The sequence below is a fragment of the Acinonyx jubatus genome, chromosome D4, assembly GCF_027475565.1.
Source record: "Acinonyx jubatus isolate Ajub_Pintada_27869175 chromosome D4, VMU_Ajub_asm_v1.0, whole genome shotgun sequence".
Taxonomy (NCBI): domain Eukaryota; kingdom Metazoa; phylum Chordata; class Mammalia; order Carnivora; family Felidae; genus Acinonyx; species Acinonyx jubatus.
In genome coordinates, this window is record NC_069391.1 from 19,289,363 (window position 1) to 19,315,227 (window position 25,865).

At 47.7% G+C, this 25,865-nt stretch overlaps 1 protein-coding gene across 9 annotated transcripts in view; it reads left to right on the plus strand.

Moving 5' to 3' along the window:
- TNC (tenascin C) overlaps positions 1-17,594 on the plus strand; it is a 121,287-nt gene extending 103,693 nt beyond the window's left edge. For all 9 annotated transcript variants that reach the window (XM_053204719.1, XM_027034931.2, XM_027034934.2 and 6 more), the window contains 9 exons: positions 1,290-1,409; positions 3,469-3,612; positions 4,380-4,510; positions 7,807-7,939; positions 9,579-9,730; positions 10,492-10,588; positions 11,811-11,972; positions 14,484-14,647; positions 16,860-17,594. In XM_053204719.1, coding sequence (XP_053060694.1) covers positions 1,290-1,409; positions 3,469-3,612; positions 4,380-4,510; positions 7,807-7,939; positions 9,579-9,730; positions 10,492-10,588; positions 11,811-11,972; positions 14,484-14,647; positions 16,860-16,970 — 1,214 coding nt within the window. In that variant the 3' untranslated portion in view covers positions 16,971-17,594. The remainder of the gene's footprint in view (positions 1-1,289; positions 1,410-3,468; positions 3,613-4,379; positions 4,511-7,806; positions 7,940-9,578; positions 9,731-10,491; positions 10,589-11,810; positions 11,973-14,483; positions 14,648-16,859) is intronic.
- The last annotated feature ends 8,271 nt before the right edge of the window (positions 17,595-25,865 follow it).

The window sequence follows — 25,865 nt, forward strand, 5'->3', positions numbered from 1 at the left end:
GAATGGGCCTCATAGGAAATTTTAAAAAATATCCTAATAGTCTAAAAAAGTTGATAATATGCAATTAAAACATCCCATCTGAACCCAGAGTCCTGTCCACCCTGCCACACAGGCCCTATTTCCCCCATAGAAATCTTTCATTCATGACTCTCCGTGGCAACAGATTGCAAAAGCTGGGTGCACTTCCTCCTGAGGCCCATTGTCCTCGGCATTTAAAGGAGATCCTGAACAGGCAGGCTGAAACAGGAAGGAACTCAGAGCAGACCGTGTGGGCTTCCAAAATTATTCTGCCTCCTCCTGCTTCTCGGGCGGGTCATCACATCTCTTGGAGCTCAGGAGCCTCATCTTTGAAGTAAACTAATGACTGCTGCCCTCCAACTTCCCAGGGCCATTGTCCTAGAATAACTGAGTAATAAATGCAGATGCTAGGGGGCAACAGTCGTATTTAGGTTAGTTTCTGAGAAAGGGATATTGGGTAGTATGGGTGGCTCAGTTGGTTAAGCATCCAACTCTTGATTTTGGCTCAGGTCATGATCTCATGGGGCATGAGATGCAATCCGGCATCAGGCTCTGCACTGGGTGTGGAGCCTGCTTAGGGTTCTCTCTCCCTCTCCCTCTGCCCCTTTTCCCCACTCAAAAAAAAAAAAAAAGTAACAATAGCAGCTGCAGTGAGCTAGCGCTATCCCAGACATTTCACACACATCGTCTAGTTCATCCTTAGAGCAGCCGCCCTCTGATACCTGAAGAAAGTGAGGTTTGGAGAAGGGCACACAGACACTAGGCAGAGAAGCTGTGGTAGAACCCAGGGTCGCAGCCTCTGGGGCCTGGCTCCATGTTGCCTGTGAGCCACCTAACTGGAGCTATCCTTTAAAGCCCAGAAGAGCCTCTGGCCGCCTATGCCCCCTGTTTTTGTAACAAGTGATATGAACTATAATGATAACCCTCATCATGTGCCCAGCCCTTTACAGTTTATATAGCTCCTTTTCACCTCCGATATCATGTGAGCATCAAAATAACACTGAGGATAAAGCCAGACAGAATCAGTATCCCCATTTTCCAAGTAGGGAAGTAGAGACCCAAGATTACCTACCCAGCAAGGGAAGGAATCATGACTCCAACCAAGGTGGTCCTGGCTCCAGACTCAGGACTCGGAACTGTCCACACAACAGACACTGTGTCCCAACCCCAACACCAGGAGTCTGGGAGCAGGGAGACTGCAGAGCAGCTGTGTCTGATGTCCTACCCCATGACTGCCTATCTCTCCAACATATAGTCACCTCTCTTTGCAGCCCTGGATGGCCCATCTGGCCTGGTGACAGCCAACATCACTGACTCAGAAGCCTTGGCCATGTGGCAGCCAGCCATTGCCCCTGTGGACAGTTACGTCATCTCCTACACAGGGGAGAGAGGTAAGGTCATGTCTGAGACCCTCCCCACCAGGAGGAGTGTCTGTCCTGTTCTACCTCTTCCCCGTCACCTTTGGTCCAGGATGGCAAAACTACACGGGTAAGCTGGAAGGCCAGAGACGTCCTTGCGGCTGTCAACCTCAGAATAGACTCATGGGCCGAAGGATGGGGCTGGATGGGTGGGTGTGGAGGGCCTGGCCAGGGTGGGGGCAAGGGAGGCCTTACCCATCCTCATGTGCTTGCAGACGAATAAAGAGCATCAGTGTTGTGGTTATACCAAGGAAGGCCAGGAGGTAATTTCAAGGAAAACAAAGAGCACATCTCCATCCTGCATGTGTCTCCCCAGCCTGTCCCTCCTCCCCTGCTGGTGTCCCTGCCTGTCACTGTGAGACTTCCTCTCTAAGCAGCAGTTGTCATCTCTTACAAAGAATGAGTTCAAAATCCTGAGTCTTAAACAGGCCATTTCAGGGGCGCCTGGGTGGCTCAGTCAGTTAAGCGTCTGACTTTGGCTCAGGTCATGATCTCACGGCTTGTGGGTTTGAGCCCCCGTCGGGCTCTGTGCTGACAGCTCAGAGCCTGGAGCCTGCTTTGGATTCTGTGTCTCCCTCTCTCTCTGTGCCCCGCCCCTGCTCATGCTCTGTCTCTCTCTCTCAAAATTAAATGAAAAATTTTAAAAAATTTAAAATAAACAGGCCATTTCAGGAGGTGCTGGAGAACCTGGGATTCTTAGAGGCCACAGAGGGAGCCAGTTGTAACAGGCGTGATTGAGAAATCAGAAGTGATTTCTCCTTGTCTTTGCAGATATCTGTGCTAATTCATTTACTCAGTTATAAGACTAAACACTTGTTCAGGGCACCAGCATGCCATGACCACCAAAACATAAGATCAAATACAAATAAGAGAGAGGAGAAAGAGATTTCTTTTCGGTGAATGAATTCATGTTTTTGTAATGAGCTACCCTAGAAAAAAATTTTCCTATCTTAATCCCAAAGCATATGGAAGTTTTCATATTTTATGGTTCAGTATTGTTTTACTTGCAGTGACAATGTGAAAGGCACCATAACCCATGTCTGGGGCCTCTGAAAATCTTCATTCTCCCTTGGACACTAGCTAAGAGAGTTCTTTGTAAGCATAGAGCAAGTTGAGGGTTGAGGGAAGAGAGATTCTTGGGTTTATTCTTTTTACACTTCTTTTTCTTCATTCATTCATTCATTCATCTCTTCAATTCTTAAATATTCCCTAAGAGCAAACTCCTCCGAGTCAGGGAATCTGGGGTTATCACACCTATATATAGTAAATTAGACTATAGTTCATAGCGATTATGGAACAAGTCGAGGCAGGTCTAGAAAAGGGGGTTTCAGAGATGACAGACAGGATGACCAGTTCATCCCAGTTTACCCAGGGCTTTCCCAGTTTCAGCACTAAAAGCCCCACACCCTGAGAAACCTCTCAGCCCCGGGCAAGCCAAGGTGGTCAGTCACATGTGACTCAGAAATAAATACACATGCCTGGCACCATGGTTCAGTATCTGTCACTGGACTTGACCCAAAGGGGCCTGGGAAGCAGTAACCAGGCTCTGGCGTGTCTGCAGTTGCCCAATTTGTGTGGCTCCCCAGCCTCATGATTTGACAACATCTGTCAAATTATAAAAGGACATGACAGTAAGCCAAAAGGAGGTGAGAGCAAGCAATGGGACACATTAAATCTGGGCAGCCCTAGGCTTGGGGACATTAGCTACAACTCTCCTCTAGCTGGTTCCCACACCTCAGCTGCAAAGCTGCCCCAGCCAGCACCATGTGGAAAGCCCTGACCCCCCCCGTCCCCTTTCTTTTCGGTGGTGCCCGGAAAAATCCAGTCCCCGTGTGATAAATCCTTTGTATATGAAGTGAGCACTCCTCATATACAGAGCGAGGAGGGTGTGTCATTTCAGAAATCAAAACCTGTCTTTCTGCAGGGTCACTGAAAATTGTTGCTAGAAGTAGATGTGTGTGCCATGTGCCAAGTGTGCTGACGGCTCACACAGGGAGAGGTAACTGCCTCGGTGTGTGTATTTTATGTCTAGTGCCAGAAATTACACGCACGGTGTCCGGGAACACAGTGGAGTATGCTCTGACAGACCTCGAGCCTGCCACGGAATATGTGCTGAGAATCTTTGCAGAGAAAGGGCCTCAGAAGAGTTCAGTCATCACTACCAAGTTCACAACAGGTACAAAGACGCTGGGAGCGGGAAGACGCCCACCCACAGGCTTCATCTTCAGTGCTCATGCTCTCTAACCCTTCTTTCTTAAGTCAGATCCTTGCAATGTGATGATGTCAGCATCAGCTAAACTCACCAGTGCCCACTCAGTCAGGACCTTAAGAAACACACCATTTCCTTTTGAACTGAAATGACCTGTTCTCCCCATGGACTAGGAAATGGTTTTAAAAGGAGGGCTTTTTAAGTGGAAAACCAGGCCCCACTGGCCCCAAACCCACTGTTTAATGATCCATGTTCTAGGCAGGGAAATATTCTTAAGAGAAAGATGTTTCAGGCACGTTTTCCTAGACGTCCATTGGGTTTTTATACATTGAGATCTTCTTACAAACTGTGGCAAGCAGGGAAATAGAGGAAGCATCCTCTCAGTAGAGGTGAATGCCAGTATCAGCATTCATCTGTCCTGTTACTGAAGAGCAAGAGAGGTTGGTAATTACGTTCACAGCTGTGTCTTTCTCCCTAAATCCACCCAAGACCAATCAAGGGTATGTAGAGCTCAGGAAAATCTGGCCCTTAGGATGAGGTGAACCACAGAGAATTATGTCTTTAGAGATCACATGACTCAACCTCCTCATTTACTGATGGGGAAAGTTCTGCCCAAGGTCATACAGGTCAACAGTAGGGCAAGGACTTGAACCCAGGCTTCCTGATAACCCAGCCAGGGATTTCTGTCCTATAGTTGCTGATGTATTTGATAATAAATGACTTATCTTCTGCAGACCTTGATTCTCCAAGAGACTTGACTGCTACTGACGTTCAGTCGGAAACTGCTCTCCTCACCTGGAGACCTCCCAGGGCATCTGTCACTGGTTACCTATTGGTGTATGAATCTGTGGATGGTACAGTCAAGGTAGCTTGAAGTATATAAACTCTCTACTGCTGTTTGAAACATGTACATGATCCTCAAAAGAGAAAAGAATTACCCTAGGGTTGTTTCTCCCCAATACAGCTAGGGAGCTGAGGAGAAAAAAAAAAAACAAATTAATAGGGACTGGATGTCATGCCAGACCTTCTGAATCATATTCTCCAGCCTCCCTGTCTCATTTTAACCAGACTCCAGTTTTGATATCCCGCCAAGATCAAAATCCACTGCTCACAAGACTTGAGGACATTTTAGGAGCTGGGTTCATGGTGCTTTAATATTTTATTAAGCAAAAGCCAAAGACTTCTTCGGAATATTTGCCATATATACAATGTCACAGATGGTATCATTCCATTAGATATTGAAACATACATCACCATGTTCTTATGCCATCAACCATTAATACTGTTTACAGCAGTTATTTATATTCTCTCCTCTTTTTCCCGTACTTTCCAATTTGAAATAACTTTAGCTGTTCCTTTCACATAAGTGAACTTTATCTCTAAACTTTATTTTCTAAACTTGTTACTGAATTTTTAATTTTGGTCATCACATTTTACATTTCCAAGATCTTTTACTTATTCCCTGTTCATTCATCTTCTTCTAGCGTATTGTTTATATTCCGTGCATCATTTTCTTGTTATCTCTAAGAATATATGTTACTGGTATTTTATTCTACAACCTGAATAGTGTCTCTTCCAAGTTTTTTTCTTTCTTTCTTTCGGTTCCACTGCTGTTGTTCGGTTGGGTCTTCTTTCATGTTGGAGACTCCCACCCAATGCCCGATGGCCCTTTTGTCCTTGAGCCAAGAATGAAACAGTTTATTGGGAGTCCCAAATGCATACACAGGTCTTGTCAACTATGGGGCTCAACATAGAGTGAGTAAGCAAGTACCCAGTCATTTTGTTGGGGGACTCACAAATAGTGGTACTATAAGCCTTTGCTCTTGAGCTAATCCATCTCTCTAGAGGTTCCTCCAACCCTATCAAACCAAGCTGCTAGGAGCACAGGTGGAAGAAGAGCCTGGGCTCCTATGTGAACAAACCTTCATTTCTGTTTCCACTGTAGCACCACTGAGCCTGGTGGATTTCAACCCAGAATCTTCTCTCTGGCTCAGTCTCTCCAGAGAGTAACCTCAGCCTTTCATCTAGACTGGGAAGGACAGTCTTCTAGACTGTTGAAGAGAGCTTGGAGAGCTTGGAGTCCTCTAGACTGTTGGAGAGCTTGGCATCTATTCCTTATTTAAGCTTTTAAACACACCTTTGTTCAGCCATGCCCCACACTAGTCTTCAAAGGCATCTTTGCTTTTGTACACATTCCATTCCTGAACTTGCTGAACTCTGTGGTGTTCATCAACCCGCTTCTGACTGGCCCCACCCCCTTAGTCAGTTATGCCCCAGCTTTCTCAGCTCTGCCCCCTCACTTGTCACTCCATGGCACCCCTTCCCATCTGTCAAGATCCTGTTGACATTGCATGCCTGTATCTGTCCCCTCTATCATCCACCTCATCCTTGTGGGCTTATACTTTATATCCCTTTACCCTCATTGTAGTGGGTTTCAGAAGAAGATAGAACTAAACTGGCATATCCAATCTCCCATGTTTAACTAGAAGTGAACACACATTTCTAGTCTCTACCATGGACCTTCTTTGAGTTGGAATAACAACAAACTAACTCCCTGTGTTCATAGAGGCAGTCCTTTACATAAGCACCTTGTGTCAGTGTTCACATAATGTGAAATGAATGCATTGGACTCACCAATCTTGAAAGTCCCTTCCCAGTCAGGCCTTCTAGGACTTTGTTTACCTGAAGTCCTGAGCCTCATTTCGATCTACCCTGACTGCATAGAAAGCCACTTTGCACAGCAGCCGGAAGAGCTGAGGGGTAATTGTATCGCCAAAGTAATTCAATGAACCCAGCTTTGCACCTGATCCTTCCCCAGGGACCAGACCTGGGGACCACACAAAGGTCACCAGGTCACTAGTGTCCACTTACTGACTTACTTTGCTGCATGTCCAATCCCTGAGTTTGTATGTTTCATCCAAGAAAATCAACCTGGTGAAGGAGGAAAGAGTCCTGGGCAGGATGTTGGGAGACAGAATGCAAGACCGTCTTCTGCCACCAACAAATCGTGGGGAGAGAGCAAGTTTTGCAGCTCCTTTGAAATTCAGCCCCCACCCTCCATCTGGAAGAATCAGGATAACCTCACCTTCCTGGTGCGACGGTGCGAGAGAACCTTCCAGGCACCTCCACACTGCCTCATTATTGCCTACACCTTGTTGGCTGTGTTTGCAGGTTGTAGACAGCACTGATGAGTTTGGTTTGCCAGAAGCGTAGGTTGAAGGTTGTAGGTTGAATTTCAATTCCAGACACCAAAGTCATCTGCTAAAAGGTGAATTCTCAGGCATTGGAAGCTAGAAAGAGGATTTGAAAAGGAAGAAGATCTCTTGAAAGCTGAAACTAATATCCTCTGGACAGCAGCCCAGTAAGCAAAATCACAACCTACAGGGGTAGTTAGGAGATGTCTGACAGCAGAGGCACATGTACACCTCTCCTGGACAGTTCTGTCCTGGGAAAGAGACATGCCAGCTCAGCTCAGACTTTCATTGTGCCATGCCTACTGAACTACTGCAGTCATCCCCCAACTCAAGAGATCCCCAGACTGACTGCATGAGAATCATCTGAGGAGCTTCTTAAATATGCACCTGGCAGAGCCCCACTCCTGGCTCTTATGACGCAATCAGTCTGGGATGGAGCCCAGGTGTTATATTATTTTAAAGTTTCCCAGAGGAGGATGAAAAAGTGCCATATTAGGGGCCACTGGTATAGCTGGTCTCTAAACCTTTTGCCCTTTGCGTGATTCACCTTGCTACCAAATTAAGCTGGGTTCACATCATTCATTTGTTCAAAAGCCCTTTTGGGAATCTGCAGCTTATCATGATAAACTTCAGTTTCCACAGCTTGGCATTTAAGGCCCTTTGGCATCTGGTCTTTCCCCACTTCTTCCACCACTCCACCACCCAAAATCAAGTGTGTTTGAGATAAATCATTACCTTCTCATATTATTTTCATTTGCTCACCCCCTCTGGCTTCAGCACCTTTTCTCATGCCTCAGTCTCCCCATTTCTGATGTCCCAGAAGTAAGCATGGAGCCTGGCACAGAGTGAGACTCAGTGGATTCTTCTGAATGAAGAAATGAATGGATGGGTGAATGAATGAATGTATCATCTGTACACTGATGATTTATGTGGCCAAAAACTATTATATTCTCTCTTCTGCCCTCAGGAAGTCATTGTGGGTCCAGAAACCACCTCCTATAGCCTGGCAGAGCTGAGCCCATCCACCCACTACACAGCCAAGATCCAGGCATTGAATGGGCCCCTGAGGAGCAAGCTGGTCCAGACCATCTTTACCACGAGTAAGAGTCTCAGAGTATATCTGATTCTTGAGGTCAAACTTTGTTTGACCTCTTCTCCTCTGACTCTGAGAAAATTTTTCCATCAACCCCCTTAAAAGGATCAATGCCTTGCTACTACCTGAAAGCCTGATGGATGTGGGTACAGGAAGTTAAGGACCTCATTATGAAAAGGAAAGAGGGCCAGTAGGGAGACATCTATATTCAATCCCTATCTCCACCACTTGCTCGTGTGTGATTTAGGAAAGTTGCTGTCATTTTATAAGCCTCAGTTCCTTCATCTATACAATGGGATCAATAAGCATCCCTTCCCCATAAGGACCTTGATCTCCTAGCCCAGGGTGTGGTCCATGGTCAAAGCTCATCGTAAGCTGTGTCCCTTTTTCTCTCCTTCAGCATGTCAGCATTTACAAAGCCTGTCCACATTCAAAATCAAAAGCAGTCCTCCCACCAAGACGGTAGGATTATCATGCCCGGTCTTCTGTTGGGGTAGCAGAGGCTCCCAGACACAAAATGACCTGCTCAAGGCTATAGCATGACTTAGAGTCTGATCTGGGCTCAGATGTTCCCGGCCCAGAGAACCACCCCTACACCGCAGACACTGGCTATTTTCGGCAGATAGAGAACATACAAGGCATTTCATTGGTGAATTAAGAGGAAACATGCCTTCCTGAGGGAGGGGGGCGTCAGCCTTTGGAAAGGCCTGGATGTGGGGTACACAGAGTGCATTCCGGTGCTGCCTCTGGCCCTTCACACTCCCCACAAGTCAATCTGCACACATCTACTGAGGGAGGTGCAAAATTGAAAGTTATCTCTTTGCCAGATCTCATGCCGGGTACTGGGAGCACAGAAATTTGAATGTGCTTTAAAGATGCTCCCAGACCAGAGCCAGGAAAGAAACAAGGAAACAGCTAATGACACAACCTCCAGTGAAGGTGCAGTACAGGGAGGGGGTCAGATCAGAAAAAAACTGCTGTGACCGTCAGTTCTCCATCCCACCTGCTAAGCACAGCTCCAAAATTGTCCATGCCTATCAAGTTTTATTCTTTTTGCATCACATCATTTGGAAATTCCCCAGACATTCTTGTTTGGTCCCTCTAAGACTCCCGGGCTCAGGGCAGTTAAATGACTTCTCCAGTGTCCCAAGACAAGGAAGTGTAAGTTCAGGACTAGAATCCTTGTCTTTGGCTTCCAAATCCTCTGAAGAGATTGGGATGCATCATTATTAGATGCCCAATAGAGTGTCCTGATCCACAGTGAGCCACCTGTGGGTGCCTAAGACCCAGCCATCTGGCCAGGACCTGGGTCTTCATCAGGTGTTGCCTGGCTGCTTGAGGTAGATCAAGGTCAGCCCGATACACGCTCCTCACAGGGGCTCAGTTCTTCTCCCACTGATATCATTGGTGGTTTCCATGAATATAAGAGACTGAGATGGGTCCCTTATATCCGTAATCTCTAAAGCCTCATTGCACCCCCACCAAATGGGTTTTATCCTTATCTTGAACATGAGAGAACAGAGCCGCAGAGAGGTTAAGTTGCTTACTCATAGACATCTAGCTAATACACAGTAGAGGGGCAGTTTGAAATCCCCTAACCCAATCCTCCTTCTCTAAGAGGGCCACTCTTCCTTCTTATCCTGCAGTTGGACTCCTGTACCCATTCCCCAGGGACTGCTCCCAAGCAATGCTGAATGGAGACACGACCTCTGGCCTCTACACCATTTATCTGAATGGTGATAAGGCCCAGGCTCTGGAAGTCTTCTGTGACATGACCTCTGATGGGGGTGGATGGATCGTGAGTATCACCGAAACAGGCTCCAGAGTCCTCGTCACGGAGCTTGGGGGCAGAGGGCTCAGCAGGGGTGGGAGGGGGGAGGGGGAGGTCCTCCCCATGCATTCAGACACCAAATGTGCATGAGGTTTTGCAAGACAGTGCCTGTCACACAGAGACACTCAGGAACTATCTCTTAAACAAAGGAATGGGAAAGAAATGGAGGATTAAAAAAAAACGAGAAAATAATTTTCTTGTAATTTATCTCATCTGATCCTCAAACAGCTCTGTGATGCATAAGAATGATGGTGGTCATGGAGCCTATCATGTGGATTAATTAGCATTTGCTAACCACCAGGCACTGTGCTAAGAGTTTCACATGAATTATTTGCAATCCCATTACTGTTCGAGCTGGGTAGTATTTTTTTTAATTCATAAACTTTGTTTTTCAGAGCAGTTTTAGGTTCATAGCCAAAGTGAGCATAGAGTGAAGAGAGTGCCCATATACCCCTGTCCCCATGTGCATGGCCTCCCCCACCAGCAACATCCTACACCAGAGGGTGCGTTTAGAACCTCTGCCTTGACACATCGTTATCACCCAATGCTAGGTGGTATTTTTAATCCCTGTTTTTCAGGTGGAGGTGGCCTGCCCAGAGTTACACAGCAAATTAGTTTCGCACAGAGTTGGGGATGGATGCTTTTCCCAGTCTGATGTTCTTCCTCTCAGATTCCTTCCCTTTCTTTCAATAGCTAAAGCGCACCCTGATTCCTTGGTTATGTTATAGGTGTTCCTGAGACGCAAGAATGGACGTGAGGATTTCTATCGCAACTGGAAAGCCTACGCTGCTGGGTTTGGGGACCGCAGAGAAGAATTCTGGCTTGGTAATGCAGCCCTGCATGTTGGTGTCCCAACTGCCCATTTCTGCCCTCCTTGTCATTTGTGCTAACAGCAACCCATGGGAGAGAAGGAAGCTAGGAGGAAGCAGTGGCTGTGGTAGTAGACGCAGAATTGCAAATCTTCAATGGAAAAGACGTTAAATTCTCTAGGTCATTAAAAATAAAACTCTGGTTGAGGCACCTGGGTGGATCAGACAGGTGAGTGTCTGACTCTTGATTTTGGCTCAGGTCATGACCTCAGGATCGGTCATAAGATCAAGCCCTTCATCAGGCTCAGCTCAGAATGTGGAGCCTGCATGGGATTTTCTCTCTCTCCCTTTCTCTCCGCCCCTCCCCCACTCGTGCTCTCTCACACACACTCTCTCTCTCAAAATAAATAAATAAACAAAATAAAATAAAACTCTGGTCTACCCTTGAGCCTCGTGGCACTCATGCAAGGTTCAAAATCCCCACTTTGCGCGTGGGAGAGAGAGATGAAGCTGTGTGCCCGCGGGAATCTAGCCAATAAGCAGTTGAGCGGCCTCTTGAAATTCCCCCAGACCAACACCACAATGCCATCATCCATCCACCCGTCCATCCATCCATCCGTCCATCCATCTGCACATGCAGCTCGCACTTGCAGACAATCTCCCCATAGAGGACACTGTTCCGCGCTCTGGTGCCCAGGGCCCCAGCATGTCTGTCCGGCTGGCAACCATTGCCTCTCTCTTGCAAGAAGCTTGGGAGTTGAAAAGGTGCTTTCTCCACCTTATCTCCTTTGATCCTGTTTTTAAATGTTTATTTATTTATTTTGAGAGAGGAAGAAGGGGAGAAGGGGCAGAGAGAGAGGGAGAGATAGAATCCCAAGCAGGCTTTGTGCTGTCTGCTCAGAGCGGGATGCAGGACTTGATCTCACAAACCATGAGCCGAGTTCAAGAGTCCTACTCTTCATCCACGGAGCCACCCAGGCACCTCCACTTTGATCTTCACAATGCCCTAGGAAGTTGGCAGGGCAAAGATGTCAACCCAATTTTACCCAAGGCTCAGAAACATCCTGTATTTTGCCCAGTGTTGTGCCAGTGAGGAGTGGACCAAACCGCAAGCCCAGGTTTATGTGACACCAGCCTCTTTCGAGAGCCTAACTTGCTGCTTCTATGGGGTGGATGGAGTAGAAACAATGGCCTCGGTCACTCGTGCTGCCTCTGTAACCCTTGCCTGTCCTCCACAGGGCTGGACAATCTACACAAAATCACAGCCCAAGGGCAGTACGAGCTCCGGGTGGACCTGCGCGACCACGGGAAGACCGCCTACGCCGTCTATGACAGGTTCAGCGTGGGAGATGCCAAGACTCGCTACAAGCTGAAAGTGGAAGGGTACAGCGGGACCGCGGGTAGGTATGGGGTAGCCACACTTCCAGTCTCTGGAACCACAAAAAGCCTTCCTCGTGTTTTTAGCTAATTTCCTCATCACTCCTTGCTTCATTAATCCATCCACTTACCAGATCAACAAAATACCTGAATACTTATTAGGTACTAATCCAGAACAGCAGCTGAACAGAGCTGGCTAGATATTTTAGTCACCAGAGCAGAGTAGGTTGGGAATCAGAAAATATGTCTTTTTCATACCCATTTCTAGATAGCAGTTTTAGGTGGACAGAAAAACAGTCTCCTGGAGGCCTAAATACTCATCTAATCCAGTACATCTAAATTTATTGTGCACATATGACCCCAGGGGATCCTGTTAATGTGCAGGGGCTGACATCCCCAAGATTCTGCATTTCATACAGATTCCCTGGTGATGCCACTGTTTGGGGATGCTGCTGGTCTGCGGACCACACTCTGAGTAGCAGACAATCCTCTCCATCACTAACTGCTTGAATCTTTTCTAAGACATCCTTGCCACATGGTCATCCAGCCTCAGCCTACCTTCATGACCAGAAGCTCACTGCCTTTTTTTTTTTTAATGTTTATTTATTTTGAGAGAGAGAGAGAGAGAGACAGAGAACGCAAGTAGGGGAGGGGCAGAGAGAGAGGGAGAGAGAATTCCAAGCAGGCTCTGCACTGTCAGCACAGAGCCCGACATGGCACTTGATCCTACGAACCTCGAAATCATGACCTGACCCGAAATCAAGAGTTTGTCACCCAACTAACTGAGCTACCCAGGCGCCCCAGCTCACTGACTTTCAAATGGCCCTTTCATTCCCTTTCTGGTACAAAACCTAGCTCAGATCTTGAAGATTTCATGGACTTGAAATGGCCTTGGTGTGGTTTTTCTGGCTCTATGGTAGAGGAGAAATTGAAGAAGCAACACGCATCCAGGCCACTAGGTAGCGTCTTCTACAGATATTCCACATGCATCACTCCTCCTCAGTTCTCACAGAAACTCCTCCAGGAAGATGTTGCTGTTACACAGATGAAGAAACTGAGGCCCAGAAAAGTTGGGTGATTTGACCTGGGGTGAAGCAGCTTGTAGAAGGTGGACCCAGGGGGGCAGGCCTGGCTGCGGACGAGTGTGCTTGGTAACAAGGAGGGATGGGGTCTGCTGGCAGGACCCCCTGGTAGCACCCTTACCTGCTTTGGGGTGGCGTCCAGTTACATCTATGAAAACACAAAAGACAGAGCTATGCTATGTTTCCAACCTCTCTGAGCCCCGCGGGGAAACATCCATAATGGGAAGTGTCTCCAGGTAAAGATTTGCTGAGAGCCAGGTTGGATCTAAGGAGAGAGCAAACTCTTCTGAGATCAGTCTGGTGGTAGTGAAGGGAGAGAGGCCCACGGGCCAAAATTGTTTTCCTTCCTGGCCTTTTATTACCTGGCAATAAATGTCTCTCTGAGTGAAGTGGCTTCAGGCAAGAAGGATATTGTCACTGGGCAAAGCAAAGCCACTAAGCAGCAGGAATGCGACCTCCACCCATCTCTCCCTGCATTTCCAGAACCCCTTCACTAAGGTGACCCTGGTAAAGCCACCTCCTCTCGTGGCAGCTGGCCCTCCACAGGAGGTCGTCTTGTTTCTACCATACCCACCTGCTCCTGGTAGCTTCCTCATTAAAAAGGCCTCCGAGACCCTTTGTACTTTGCTTCAAGATATCAGGGTAAAATGTTTCACTGTCTTGATATGTTTGTGCTCTGTGTTGGCCAGAGCTGGGAGTACGGGGACACAGAAAGAAATGGCACTTAAATGTCCCTAAAATGCAATATATTAAATGACGAACTGGATCCCTAGATAGTGCTACGTACAAATGGGCATCTTGTCTAAGGACCAGGGAACACTGGCCCCACAAATAGTGAAGAATAACTGTACGATACACACACTATTTGGTGGCCTCTAATGTGTAAAGGCTTTGATAACCAGGGTGGCAATAAATACTTGTATTTGCTGGGGGGAGTGCACCATTATTAAATATGGGTTTCTCACCTTACTCTCTGAGCTCCGTTATGTAAAGGAATACAAAACAGTGACAGAAGTCACAACAATCACAGCCATTATACATACTACTCTACCCATTCAGCATATACCTTCATATCCATTGTCCAAACAGCACCCTGAGGTGGATAGAATCAACGTGCTAGCTCCATTTTATAGAAGAGAACACTGAGGCTTAGTAAGAGGCTTGACGTGTGCATGATCACACCAGGGAATGAAAGGGACAGGACTTGAAGCTGGACCCTCCAAAGCCACCCACAACCTTCTTTTTACCACCTTATGCTGCTTCTAGGAGAAGCAAGCCCTCAGAGTGAGCCCTCATGTCCCCTCCAGCCCCGTGTTTGACCCTAATCCCAGGTCCAGTGATTTAAGGCCAGGCCACCCCAGGCCCTTTGAGTGGCCACCCCGGTTCTGCCCTTCAGAGCCCACAGGGACACTCCAGCTGGGATTCCTCAGATCCATTGTTTTCTCTCTGCAGGTGACTCCATGGCTTACCACAACGGCAGATCCTTCTCCACCTATGACAAGGACACGGACTCAGCCATTACCAACTGTGCCCTGTCCTACAAGGGGGCTTTCTGGTACAAGAACTGTCACCGTGTCAACCTGATGGGGAGATATGGGGACAACAACCACAGTCAGGTGAGTAAACCGCGAGTGCCTGGGGCAGGGCTTGGGAAGCCGGTTGGGGGTGACAGGCAGGCACCCCAGCCCCTCGGTTCTGGCTGAGACTGGGAGGGGGCAGCAACCTCTGGGAAATGGTGGCACCTCTGTCCCCAGCAGGGAGAAACCTCAGGGACACTGCGGGTCAGGTGAAATCCTAGAAGCAGTCCACGTTAACCCATGAAGATCCTGGGACAACCACCAGTCATGTGGATTCCAAACACAGAATGTTCTCCTCAGACAAAACCTTGGTCTGTGGCCCAGAAGGAAAGCAGATAAAATGCAGGCTGTCTAGGTGAAGCAGGGATGAAAGCAGGGTGCTCTTTCCACCTTCTCATGTTGCCTCAAGGATGCTTCCATGGAGCCTTTTTCCACCACCTTTATTTCTTTGTCCCCTACCACCAGGACAATACAAAATCCTTCTGGGGGGGGCGGGGAACAACCCAAAAGCTGCCTGCCCAAAAGGAAACCTTTCTTTCCCATCTACTGTTGGAAGAAGAACGAGCTGACGGAAAAGGTCCACGAAGGAGTTATGCGAGTCCTGCCCCAGCTCTGGCAGCTGCGTGGACTCTGTGATGTCACTCTCCCTCTGTGGCCTCAGTCTCCAGGATAGAATGAGGAGGGCTCATTTCCAGCTCTGCGCCTCCGGCAGAGGGAAGCAGGAGGGCAGAGGAAGGGCAGTGCAAAGCCCAAGCTATCAGGCGGCAGTGCTTTACCATGACTGGGTAGTCACAGATGCATTCGCCCATGGGGAGAGCCAGCCTTTCCCAAATGTCACCTCCCTGTCAGATTCAGACACTGCCTGATATCAGTGAATGCCAAAAACTTACAATCACATAGTGTCTCAATTTTTTTTTTTTTTGCTTCATTGTACCAGCCATGAACTTTTCCATGTCCCCTCACAGCCCTACGTAGCTTAAAGAGAAGAGGGGTCATCTGTTAAGTTTCTAAAATTCCACATATGAGTGAAATCAGATGATATCTGTCTTTCCCTGAGTGACTTAAGGGAAGGAAAAATAAGATAAAAACAGAGAGGGAGGCAAACCATAAGAGACTCTTAAATACAGAGAACAAACTTGAGGGTTGATGGGGTGGAGGGGGTGTTAAATGGGGGATGGGCATTAAGGAGGGCACCCTTCAGATGAGCACTGGGTGTCACACGTAAGAGATGAATCACTGGGTTTTACTCCTGAAGCCAAGACTACTCTGTGTGTTAACTAACTTGAGAATAAAAAAACAAAAGTAAATTTAAATTTTTTAAAAAAAAAGAGAGAGAGAAGAGGAGTCAGAGAATGCGGTGGTGGCCTCACAGGAGCACTCCCGGAAGCAGACATCCCTCCCCTAGTGGGAAGAGGGCAGACTCTACCATCTGTAGATTGTATGGAAGAGTCAAACATGGAATTAGGAGGCCCAGACACAAATATAATCTTTTCTTGAGAAAGAAAAATCTTTGGCCAAATTTCCAAGGATATTTCTCCCTAGTGGAGATTAGGGAGGTAATATTTACTTCGCACCTGCAATGTGCCTAGTACTATAATCACTCCTTCACAAGTTCATTTAATTTTCATAGCACCCTTTCAAGGTTGGCACTATCAGACCCTAAGAGGAAAAAAAAAAAAGATAGTGAAACTGAGTCCCAGAAAGTTTTGATGATTTGTTTAAGACCACTTATGCCTCAAGTAAGAGCCCTGAGCTTGAACTCTGTATGTAAGTAAGAGCGTTGAGGTTGAACTCTCTATGTCAGGTTGTACAATTTGTGTTCCACCTGTGCTCTTTCTGCCATTCCATACAAACCCTTATTAAAATACTCCATGAGAATCCCGTGAATTAGAGACTCCCCTGCATATAGCTACTCAATTCTGTAACTTCCAATCACGACCTGAATTCCTCCAGCGTCTATTCCTACCCATGGGAAGTCTCATCAGCCACCATTTTGTTTCACAATGGCAGCTCAAAGCTCAATGCCAATGCTGGTGACTTCTGACTAAAATTTTAAAAACTGAGTCAGATTCAGCCAACTCCTTTGAAGTTTTCACTACACAGACCAATAGACAGATAGGCAAGAGACAGCTATGAACTACCACATGGTCAGGTTGAAACAGAACTCCTTTTGTTCCGTCAACTAAGCAGCAATGATCAATGAACACCTTGCCTATTGGAAACCCATCTGGAGGTCTCCTCTCTTTTACAGGGTGTTAACTGGTTCCACTGGAAGGGCCACGAATATTCAATCCAGTTTGCTGAGATGAAGTTGAGACCCAGCAATTTCCGAAACCTTGAAGGCAGGCGCAAACGGGCGTAAGTTCCAGGGACAACTGGGTGAGAGAGGAGTAGGGCCCAGAGAAAGAAGCAAATTTTACCAAAGTATCAACACAACCAGTCCAACCATCAAGCCACACCCGGGTATTTGTCAGGAGTTAAAGTTGACCATGGATCATCGGGGCCAATGGCGGAAGCACCCGCCTCACCTACCCTGCGAGTATTTCCTTCGCACCAAAGACAATGATCTCCACAGGTTTCTGTTTTGTTGTTTGAATCAGCAAAAAATTTTCCAGTGACAGCATCACAGTGGTTGTCCTTCTCTTGGGTGGCTCTGGGAATGGGAGAGGGGTAGGCTGTACAGTGGTAGTCGGTGTTAGAACCAGCTGTATTTTACACAAAGCTGTATAATTAATTATCATTATTTTTGTCCGCAACGATTCAGTGTGTGTCATTGGAGTCCGTCCCCAATTTTTTTTTACATTTCATACAGCAAAAACCAGAAAAGCAATACTGTTTCGATTTTAAGGATATGATTAATATGATTAATATAATAATAATGATGATGAAAACTAAGGATTTTTAAAGAGATCTTCCTTTCCAAAACACATCTGGACAGTACCTGATTGTATTTTTTTTTTTTAATAAAAGCACAAGTACTTTTAAATTTGGCTGTTGTTTTGCCTTTCGTTGTTGAGCCTGAATTCCACCAAAGCCATATTTGAATAGATGGAGGAAAGGTGAAGAGGGATGGTGGTCAAGTCAGAGAGGAAGAAGGAAAGGTGGGAGGCTACAGGCTGGGGGAGAGGAAAGCACCTTTTTGAACAAAGTTGAGCGAGGTTGGGAAAAGGTTACCACTTAAGATTCAGCCTCTTACTCAACATTTTCAAGACTAATGGTTTGTGCTCTCACAGAGGCTCTCTTATACCCACCTTCTAAGGTAGCCTGCTAAAACTTCCATGATATAGATGAGGTGACAACTGTTATCTAGCAAGGATCAAGATGCCCAAAGGCAGACAGCCTGTGTTCACACCTTGGCTGCACCATCCCCTAGTTCCCTTACCTCTTTGTGTCTCAGTTTCTTAATGAGTAAAGTACGGTTGCTCATACTTCTCCATAGCATTTCTACGAAAAAATAAATGATATCATCCAGATGAGGCCCCTACCATGGTGCCTGGTGTATATTAAATGCCACTAAGTGTTAGCTGTCTCTGCTATCACTGTTTTATGACAGGGTGCACAGAAGTGTAACGACTTGCCCATGGCTACCTACCCACTTAATCATAGAACTAGGATTTCAGCTCAGGTTTCAAAGTTCTTGCCCTCACTCAGGACCCCGGTGAACATCCCTCCTTCCCTGAGGAAATGCGCGCTATGGATACACGTTACAGAATGATTGAGGGTAGGGAAGTTCAGGTGGATCCTTCCTACAACCCTGAGGTCTTAGAACTAGAAAGAATGTCTGTTAGGAATACCTCCTTCTCCCCCAGTCAGAGTCCGGTGTCCCCCAGCCTCGGCCTGAATGCATCTCGTGGTGGAGGGAACTCATTGCCCAGCACAGCAGATCTGTTTGTACTTGGCAAATATCGAGTCAGAACCACACATTACACATTTGTCTTTTAAAACATGGTAAGTTGGAGGCGGGCGGGGGGGGGGGGGGTTGGGGAGCAACTCCCAGTTGATTCTCTCAGAGATTTTCAGCAAATGGACTTATTTAAATGAAAACCTTTGGGCTGATAGGCCTCATTCAAATGGAATGTGATGGCTCAGATGCGAGGATGAGAAGAATTCATGGCTCAGGCCAGATCCTTTGCTGCTGAGTTTATCTTGCTTTAATAAATGCCATCGTGTTATATACACAACTGGAAGTTCCCGATCATAAGACATGTTGCCTGCAATTCTGCCATAGCAACGCTTGCCTTGCTGTGTAAACCCCAACAAACGGGCTCCCTATAACAATCAGGCCTTAAGAGGGAGGCTTAACCCTCTGTTGACTGCTCCCTTGGGAGGCTCTGAGCCCCAGTCCTAGCCCCTTCCCCAAATACAGATGTAACTAAGCTGATAAGGTACTTCCCAGAAGCCACACCAGAATCAAATTCCGGTTGGTGAAGAATCCCCATCACATGGGAGTCCTTGACCTTGGCCCTGGGAAGGTGGTAGATACCCCCATATGGGGATGGGAAGGCCAAGACACTCAATGCTGCATAGTCAGTTTCAGACTGCCCACATACTAGTCAAAGCATGAGCTCACCATGCGTCAACCACGTCCTTCAGTTGGTGACTCTGGCTTTGTTCCAGCCACCTCCTCCATCTCAAAAGGTCTCCTGAAATTCTAGTCCACCCTCAAAGTCCAAGCCCACTTCTGCCTCCCCACTGAGAATGAATTTCCAAGGAGTCTGGTCTTCCCTTTGCCCTTCCTCTGTCTGCTCCCCTCCCTTTTCCCAGCTTATACCGTTCGAAGCCATCCCGCATGAATGATATCTCAGGTTTCTGGTGAGATCAAAATGGGAAGTGTTGGGACACTGAAGGCAGGAGACTGGGCAGTTAGGGGGTCAGGGTACTTCTTTTCCAGCCCCATCCCTATAGCATCACAGGGGGGTGACTCTTTGCATCCTAACAGAGGCACAATGCCAGTCCATCGCCCATCTCCATTCAGCATCCCAGGTTTTGGATAACTGCTCCCCCCACATGCCCCTTCGGGCCTAAGGATGGTCTCTGCACCTCAGCTTCTCTAGACCTGGGAACTGTGTTAGCCCTAGTGGCTCTCCTCCACATTGCCCACACCTTTAGAGACAGTCCCTCAACTTCTGCCTCTCCCAGGGACCCTGACAGACATGGCCACACTCCGGGATCCTGGGCACCACTGTTACAGCTGCCTGCTTGCCTTACACCATTATTTCTACTCATGCCTCCCACCATGGAAGCCACAGAAGAAGATACTCTTCCCTCCTCCCTGTGGGAGCCAGGACACATAACATGAGCTTTGCCCATTGTATATCTGCAGAGGGACTTCTAACCTTGAACAAGGAATTAAAAGCAAAGAGCCTATGAGGCTGGCTTCTCCAATGCTACCACAGAGTCCATCCACAAATCACCATCCTTTGGGACAATTGATCCCACCTTCTCCCTTTCTCAGCTTGGCCCTCCCACGCCACTGTCCTTTCCACTATTCCTGGCCAACTCCAGGTATGGGGGGTCCCTGTGGGCTGTGCTGATTGGTTCTCTTGTTCCAAGATTTCTCTTCTCCCTTATCATTTAATAGTACTGAATACGGCCTATACGAGCAGCACTAAGTGAAGAAAATAACCACGGGCCCTGGCCTTGTGAGGCTTCCATGCCAGAGGGAGGCTGGCAACAGCCACCATATCAGACAAGTGAATGTATAATTGCAAACTGAGTGAATCTATAATTGCATGTTTTAGAAGTAAATCTGAGACACTATGAGAACATCTACGAGGACCTGAGCAGGAAGGCTTCCCAGAAGAAGGGCTTCTGAATCGTCACCTAAACAATAAGTAGGACTTAACCAGTGAAGAAGGCAGGGGAGGCAGAGGACAGAGTACCTCTAGAGGCCCTGAGGCAGCCAGGCCATGCAGAAAAAAGACAGAGGCAGCTGCAAAAATCTGGTCCCACAGGTTCTTTTGGTCCAGAATAAGGATTTTGATCTTTTTCCTAAATGCAATAGGAAGCTGCTAAGGAATTTTTAGCAGGGGATGATTATGATCGTATCTTTTCTTTAAACCATCTTTTTGTTGCAGTTTCAACTTGGGCAGAGAGGTGGGAGATGGGAGGTGCTGCAGGGGCTGCGTAGTGGTGCCATGGGGACGGGGCATATGGTGTGAGAGACATTTAGAAGGTAAAACCCACAGGGACGTGGGGGCCCAGAGAGCTACTCCACTTCCACACCTAGTTCCTGAACAGCTTTCAGTTCCTGCAGGTCTCTTCCAGATGTGGCTCCATTGTCTCATTAAGGGTGTGCAAAGCTGGAGTCGAGGTCCCACTAACCTCAGGAACCAGGAGGACTGTAGAGTCCCAGAGCTCTAGGCATCTCTCCTCCAACTTTGGATGGGGGGTGGGGGTGGGGGAATCAGGGAGGGTCCCTGGGGGTTACTGTGGTTAGAATGAGGAAGGATTGATGCCAAGGGGACTCTGTGGCTGAATTGCAAAGGGTGAAGGTGATGGCAGGGCCTTACCCTGGGGGCTTTGTGTCCTGTGAGTGCAACTGAGAGTTGCTGACGGTGTTTAGGGCAGGAGTGACAAAATCAGGGTCGCTCTTTAGAAGTCCCACTCCCTTACTAGAAAGGCATTTGCTCAGGCTATGTCCTGTGGCCTCAGTGGGGTGTTAGAAGAACTCACAGGTGTCCCCTGCCAGGATTTGGGCAGATGCTCTATGCCAGTGGCCAGCAGAGGGCTCACTCCCCCGCCTACCTCCCTCCAGGACCAGCCACACAAATGAATTTAAAGTTCAGAAAGGAAGCAGGAAAAGGCTCTCCTCTTGAAAATCAGTCTTGCCAAGACTGGAAAATAGATCTCAATGTGTTACAGAAAGAAACACACACACACACACACACACAGTCAAAACGAGTAGTTCCCGTGTTAGCCCAATGCTTGCAACTGCGGGTGAAGCTGTTTCAGAGCCATGAGATGACTTCTCCAAGGTTCAGAGTGCCAGAGCAAGGGCTGAATCCTAGGTCTTCTGACCCCTTAGGCCTTGAAGAGCATCTATTGGCATACTGATTCCTTTATCCATTCTTCTATTCGGTACACAAGGAACACCTGCCATGAGACAGTTCCCTCATAACACTTTACAGTTTACAAAGCCAACGTGATCATAGCTTCTCTAAAGTAATCGTCTTTGCAGTCAGAGCTGAGCTGGCATCCGTTTTCCAATTACTGAATGATCTTGGCCCAGTCGCTTAATTTTTCCGAGTGGCCCTAAAAATTGGAGTGAAGAAGACATACCCTGGAGAAAGTGTGATGATTTAAAAGAGAGAAATGGACAGCACCTGGCCTGGAGAAAATGTCAATACACATTTCTCTCTAAAGTTAATAGTTGTCTGAAGCTGAGAAGCGGGATACAATACTCAAGTCAGCCAGCAGATGGCAGGCTCCCCCGGCTTTCTGAGGGCACTAAAGGAAGCACTCCCCGCCCCCCTCCCCAGGTGTTCACGTGGCTGCAGTGATGCCACCTGGGCTCCCAGGCTCATAGAAACCTCCAGGAAAACCCCTTCTCTGCCTTCACTCCAATCCCCTGCTCCATGAGAGGTTCAAACCCTGCCGAGGGGGCAGCAGGGTCATGGCAGGCTGCCTCTGCTGTTCTGGTCTCCCCTTTGGCTGCACAAGCCTTATGTCAACAACCACAAGCCTTCTTGCAAATGTACACCGGGGTGGGGGGTACATTCCTGGGGGTCAGGGAGGGAGGGCTTCTGGCCCACGTGTCCAGTCCCCACTTGGATTCTGTAAAGACCACCACTCTTCTCCGGCATGTGTAATGGCTCCATTGCAGTGACGTGTCATCACTGACTTACTCCCCCCCAACCCCCATTACTGCTCCCTTATTGTTGGTAGTGAAGGGTGAGCTCACACATCTTCTGCTGCCCTATGGTGGCTCCTCTGGCTTGTCCGTGGCCCCTCGGCCACGTGTCTTCTCCTTCCCGACCGCTTAACTGTCCACAGAGTGAGGCCCTTCTGGAAATGGGAACACGTTGTTGTCACTATTGTTTTACACTCTCTTCTCCTCAAAAGGCTGGTTTAGCTGGCGATCCCTCTGGATTACCCCGAGCAGCTTGGGCAACCCCGGAAACGCCATCAAGGGCCCTGTGTCCCCAGTGCTTGGCTCCTTGTGTCAGTCTACACCCCAAAGAGGTGTAGAGTGATCCTCTTAAAATGCTGAGTCAAACCATCTCATTCCACTGCCCCAAACCCTCCAAGCTTGCCTTCTGGCTTACAGCAAAGCTCGAGCCGTTACAGCCCTTAAAGCCCTGAGTGATCTGTCCCTTGACACTTCTCAGAACTCGATGCCTGTCTCATGGAGATCTCGGTGCATTGGCTTCTCTGCTGCTCTTCAAACCCAGCATTGTCCCACTTCTGAGCCTTCCCCTGGAATGCTATTCCCAGCACCACACACATGTACACACACGGCTCGCTTTCTCATTTCCTTCGGGCAACCTCCCAAAGCTGTCTGCTCAATGAGACTTTCCCTCACCACCCTGTGTAAACACACGCACGTGCACTCCGCACGTGCGAATCCACGCACACGCACACAAGGCCGCCTGACCCCAGAACTCTTTATTTTTCTCCATAGCATGTCTCCACCTGACATGCTGCTGCCTTGTTTATGTGTATGATTTCGAGAAATTAAGCTCTGTGACAACAGGGACTTTATATGTATTTGCTCCCCTGTTGTATCTCCAGCACCTCAAATAGAGCCCATTCTAGGGTCTCCCAGTCCTTATGTGTTCACTGAACATGTGACCAGACCTATTTTCTATTTCATTAAGCGTCAACTCTGTCCCCAGATCGTCATGTTAAGCAGAAACTAACTCAGAGAAGTGATTTTCCCGAAGCTGTCATGCAACCAGAATGGATTCCTATTCAGTTCCTGCTTGCCCACATCATTGCCACAATAGGTCAGAACCTGACAGTGTGGTTTAAAGAAGCAGCAGAGGAATTGCTCGATCGAGAGCCCCAGGCAGCAACCTCTCCTCAGCAGGGGAAGGCCGTGGCTGAGATGGTCTCAGAGCCAAGGAGGGAGAAATCCAGCAGGACATTTAGAGAGAAAAGCACCATAAACATCAGTCAATTCAGAGACAGAGCATGGTGTGTGTCCAACCAAAGTCACTTGTCCAGGGGCTTTCCACACATGTGGTCCCTCAGAGAGAAGCCTCCCAATTTTGGACCGAGGCCCTCCCACTGCACCACACCACAACTGAGAACCATCGTTTTTCAGGGCTAGATGGGAAGTGAGCAAAATTAGTGACCTCTCAGGCCTTTTATTTACATATATTAACTTGAAAAGGGAAGTGAGAAGGAGAGAAAGAGAAACAGACACAGAGAGTGAGACAGAGGCAGAGGTACAGAGAGAAGGAGAGACAGAGAGAAAGAGACAGATACAGAGAGAGAGAGAGACAGAGATAATTTTCCAGGTACGGTAGAAGCCTCATAAACTAAAGTCATCTAGTTGTGGGTTCAAGAATTTCTCCAAAAAGAAGTATATGTATTTCCTGAAAATCAAGTCCTTCTAGGCAGTTAGCAGAGGAGAGGGGGGAGCAGGCCTCAGGTGTGTGAAAGGGGTTTGGTCTACACAGCACACCCAGCTCAGCCGAGGCTTAGGACCGCACTCCCCCTGGGCACCCTTCAGGGGAGCATCAGAGTTAAGTTTGTAAAAGCATCGATCTCTCCCCAAAAGCCCAGTCCTAAGGCAGCAAACAACTTTCACGTGAGTGCCACAAGGGGCTGGCTCCAGGACAGGCTACAAACTGCACGAGGGCCCGGCTTATTCCCTGTGTTCCCCCTGCGTCTCCAGCACCACATCCACAGTGCGTAGTGCTGGAACCCAGTCGCTGCACAATTAAGACTTCTCGATCAAGACATCAACTTATATAACTGCCAGGAAGTTCTAAGAAGGGCACTGAGGTCACGACCAGGCCCAGTGTGAGAGACAGTTACACTCAGTTAATAGACGTCTTATTAATCTACTTGTCATCCTTAGAATGGTACTTACTTAGACGATCAGATAGTGAAAAAACTGAAAACACCATGTCCTTCAAGAAAGATGGGATAACGAGGAAGGACATAATCTCCGCGTCAGAATCTCTGCAGTTCCTCTGCAGGAACAGCGAAAGTAGGCTTATCCTATTGGGTGACAGAAGGTAGAACTGGGAGCCCATGGTGAAATCTACATGGGGCAAACAGTACCCAAATAAGAAAAGGACTTATGACCGAAACCATCCAGGGAACGAGTAGGCCGTCAGAGAAGCAGTGAACTCCTGGTACTGGAGAGGTCCTAGGTCTTAAGGTTCACACACTAAATAAAGTAGTGTTATAAAGTCCCTTCCAGCCCCAAAATGGACTTATTCTGCCCCTCCGGCTCAGTCAGTTGCCGCATACAAGCTTTCCAAATGCTTCTGCTCCAGTCACCAACCTGGGTCTCAAATGCAGCAAAAGGAAAGGACATCATGACAGAGTTAAGACACCAGGAAACACAGATGTTATTTGAAGAAGGCAGCCCCTTGGGGAGACAGGAGATAAACACAGTGTTGACTGTCCCTCTGATTAAACAGAGCACTTCCTCCAGGGAACACAGGGCAGAAGGAACCACACTTGCCAGTTGGCAAAACCTTAACTCTCTTAAAAATTCTAGGTTTAACGAGTTTCTTGGAAGCAAGCTTCTTACAGAAAAAGAAACCTGTAACCCCAACCATGACCCACAGGCAGAAAATTTCACTGTCCCCCCCGGCCCCCCTAACACACACTGGGATATTTGCTGCAAGAGATTGTTCAGGGTCAAATTTCCACTTTCTAACTTTACTTAGGAAGTCACAGGGGGCTTGCACAAAGAGGCAATCTCTAGAAAGGAGATCTGAAGTGTAAACTGGGATATGATGTTATCATTCAGCCTCCAGGATCACTCATCCCTTAACCCTTTATTTCCGCTTAATCTGAATGCCAGAGCATTCAAGTAGAATGTACGTGACTTCATGTACATCATATAATATGTGTTTTTAATGCTAAGGCTTGAAACCACCAGACACGGAGGCAGGACCAAATGGTGGCTGTGTTGGAGGCAGGAACCATCTCTTAGCGAACTCTGTATCGGCAGCACCTGGTGGGGAAGACAGCACTATGCTAAATCAGTGAATGTATCAATGGACCGATTGATGGCTTCAAGCTTTGGCTCGGCTATGGAACTAGCAGTGTGACCTTGGTTGGGTTGCAG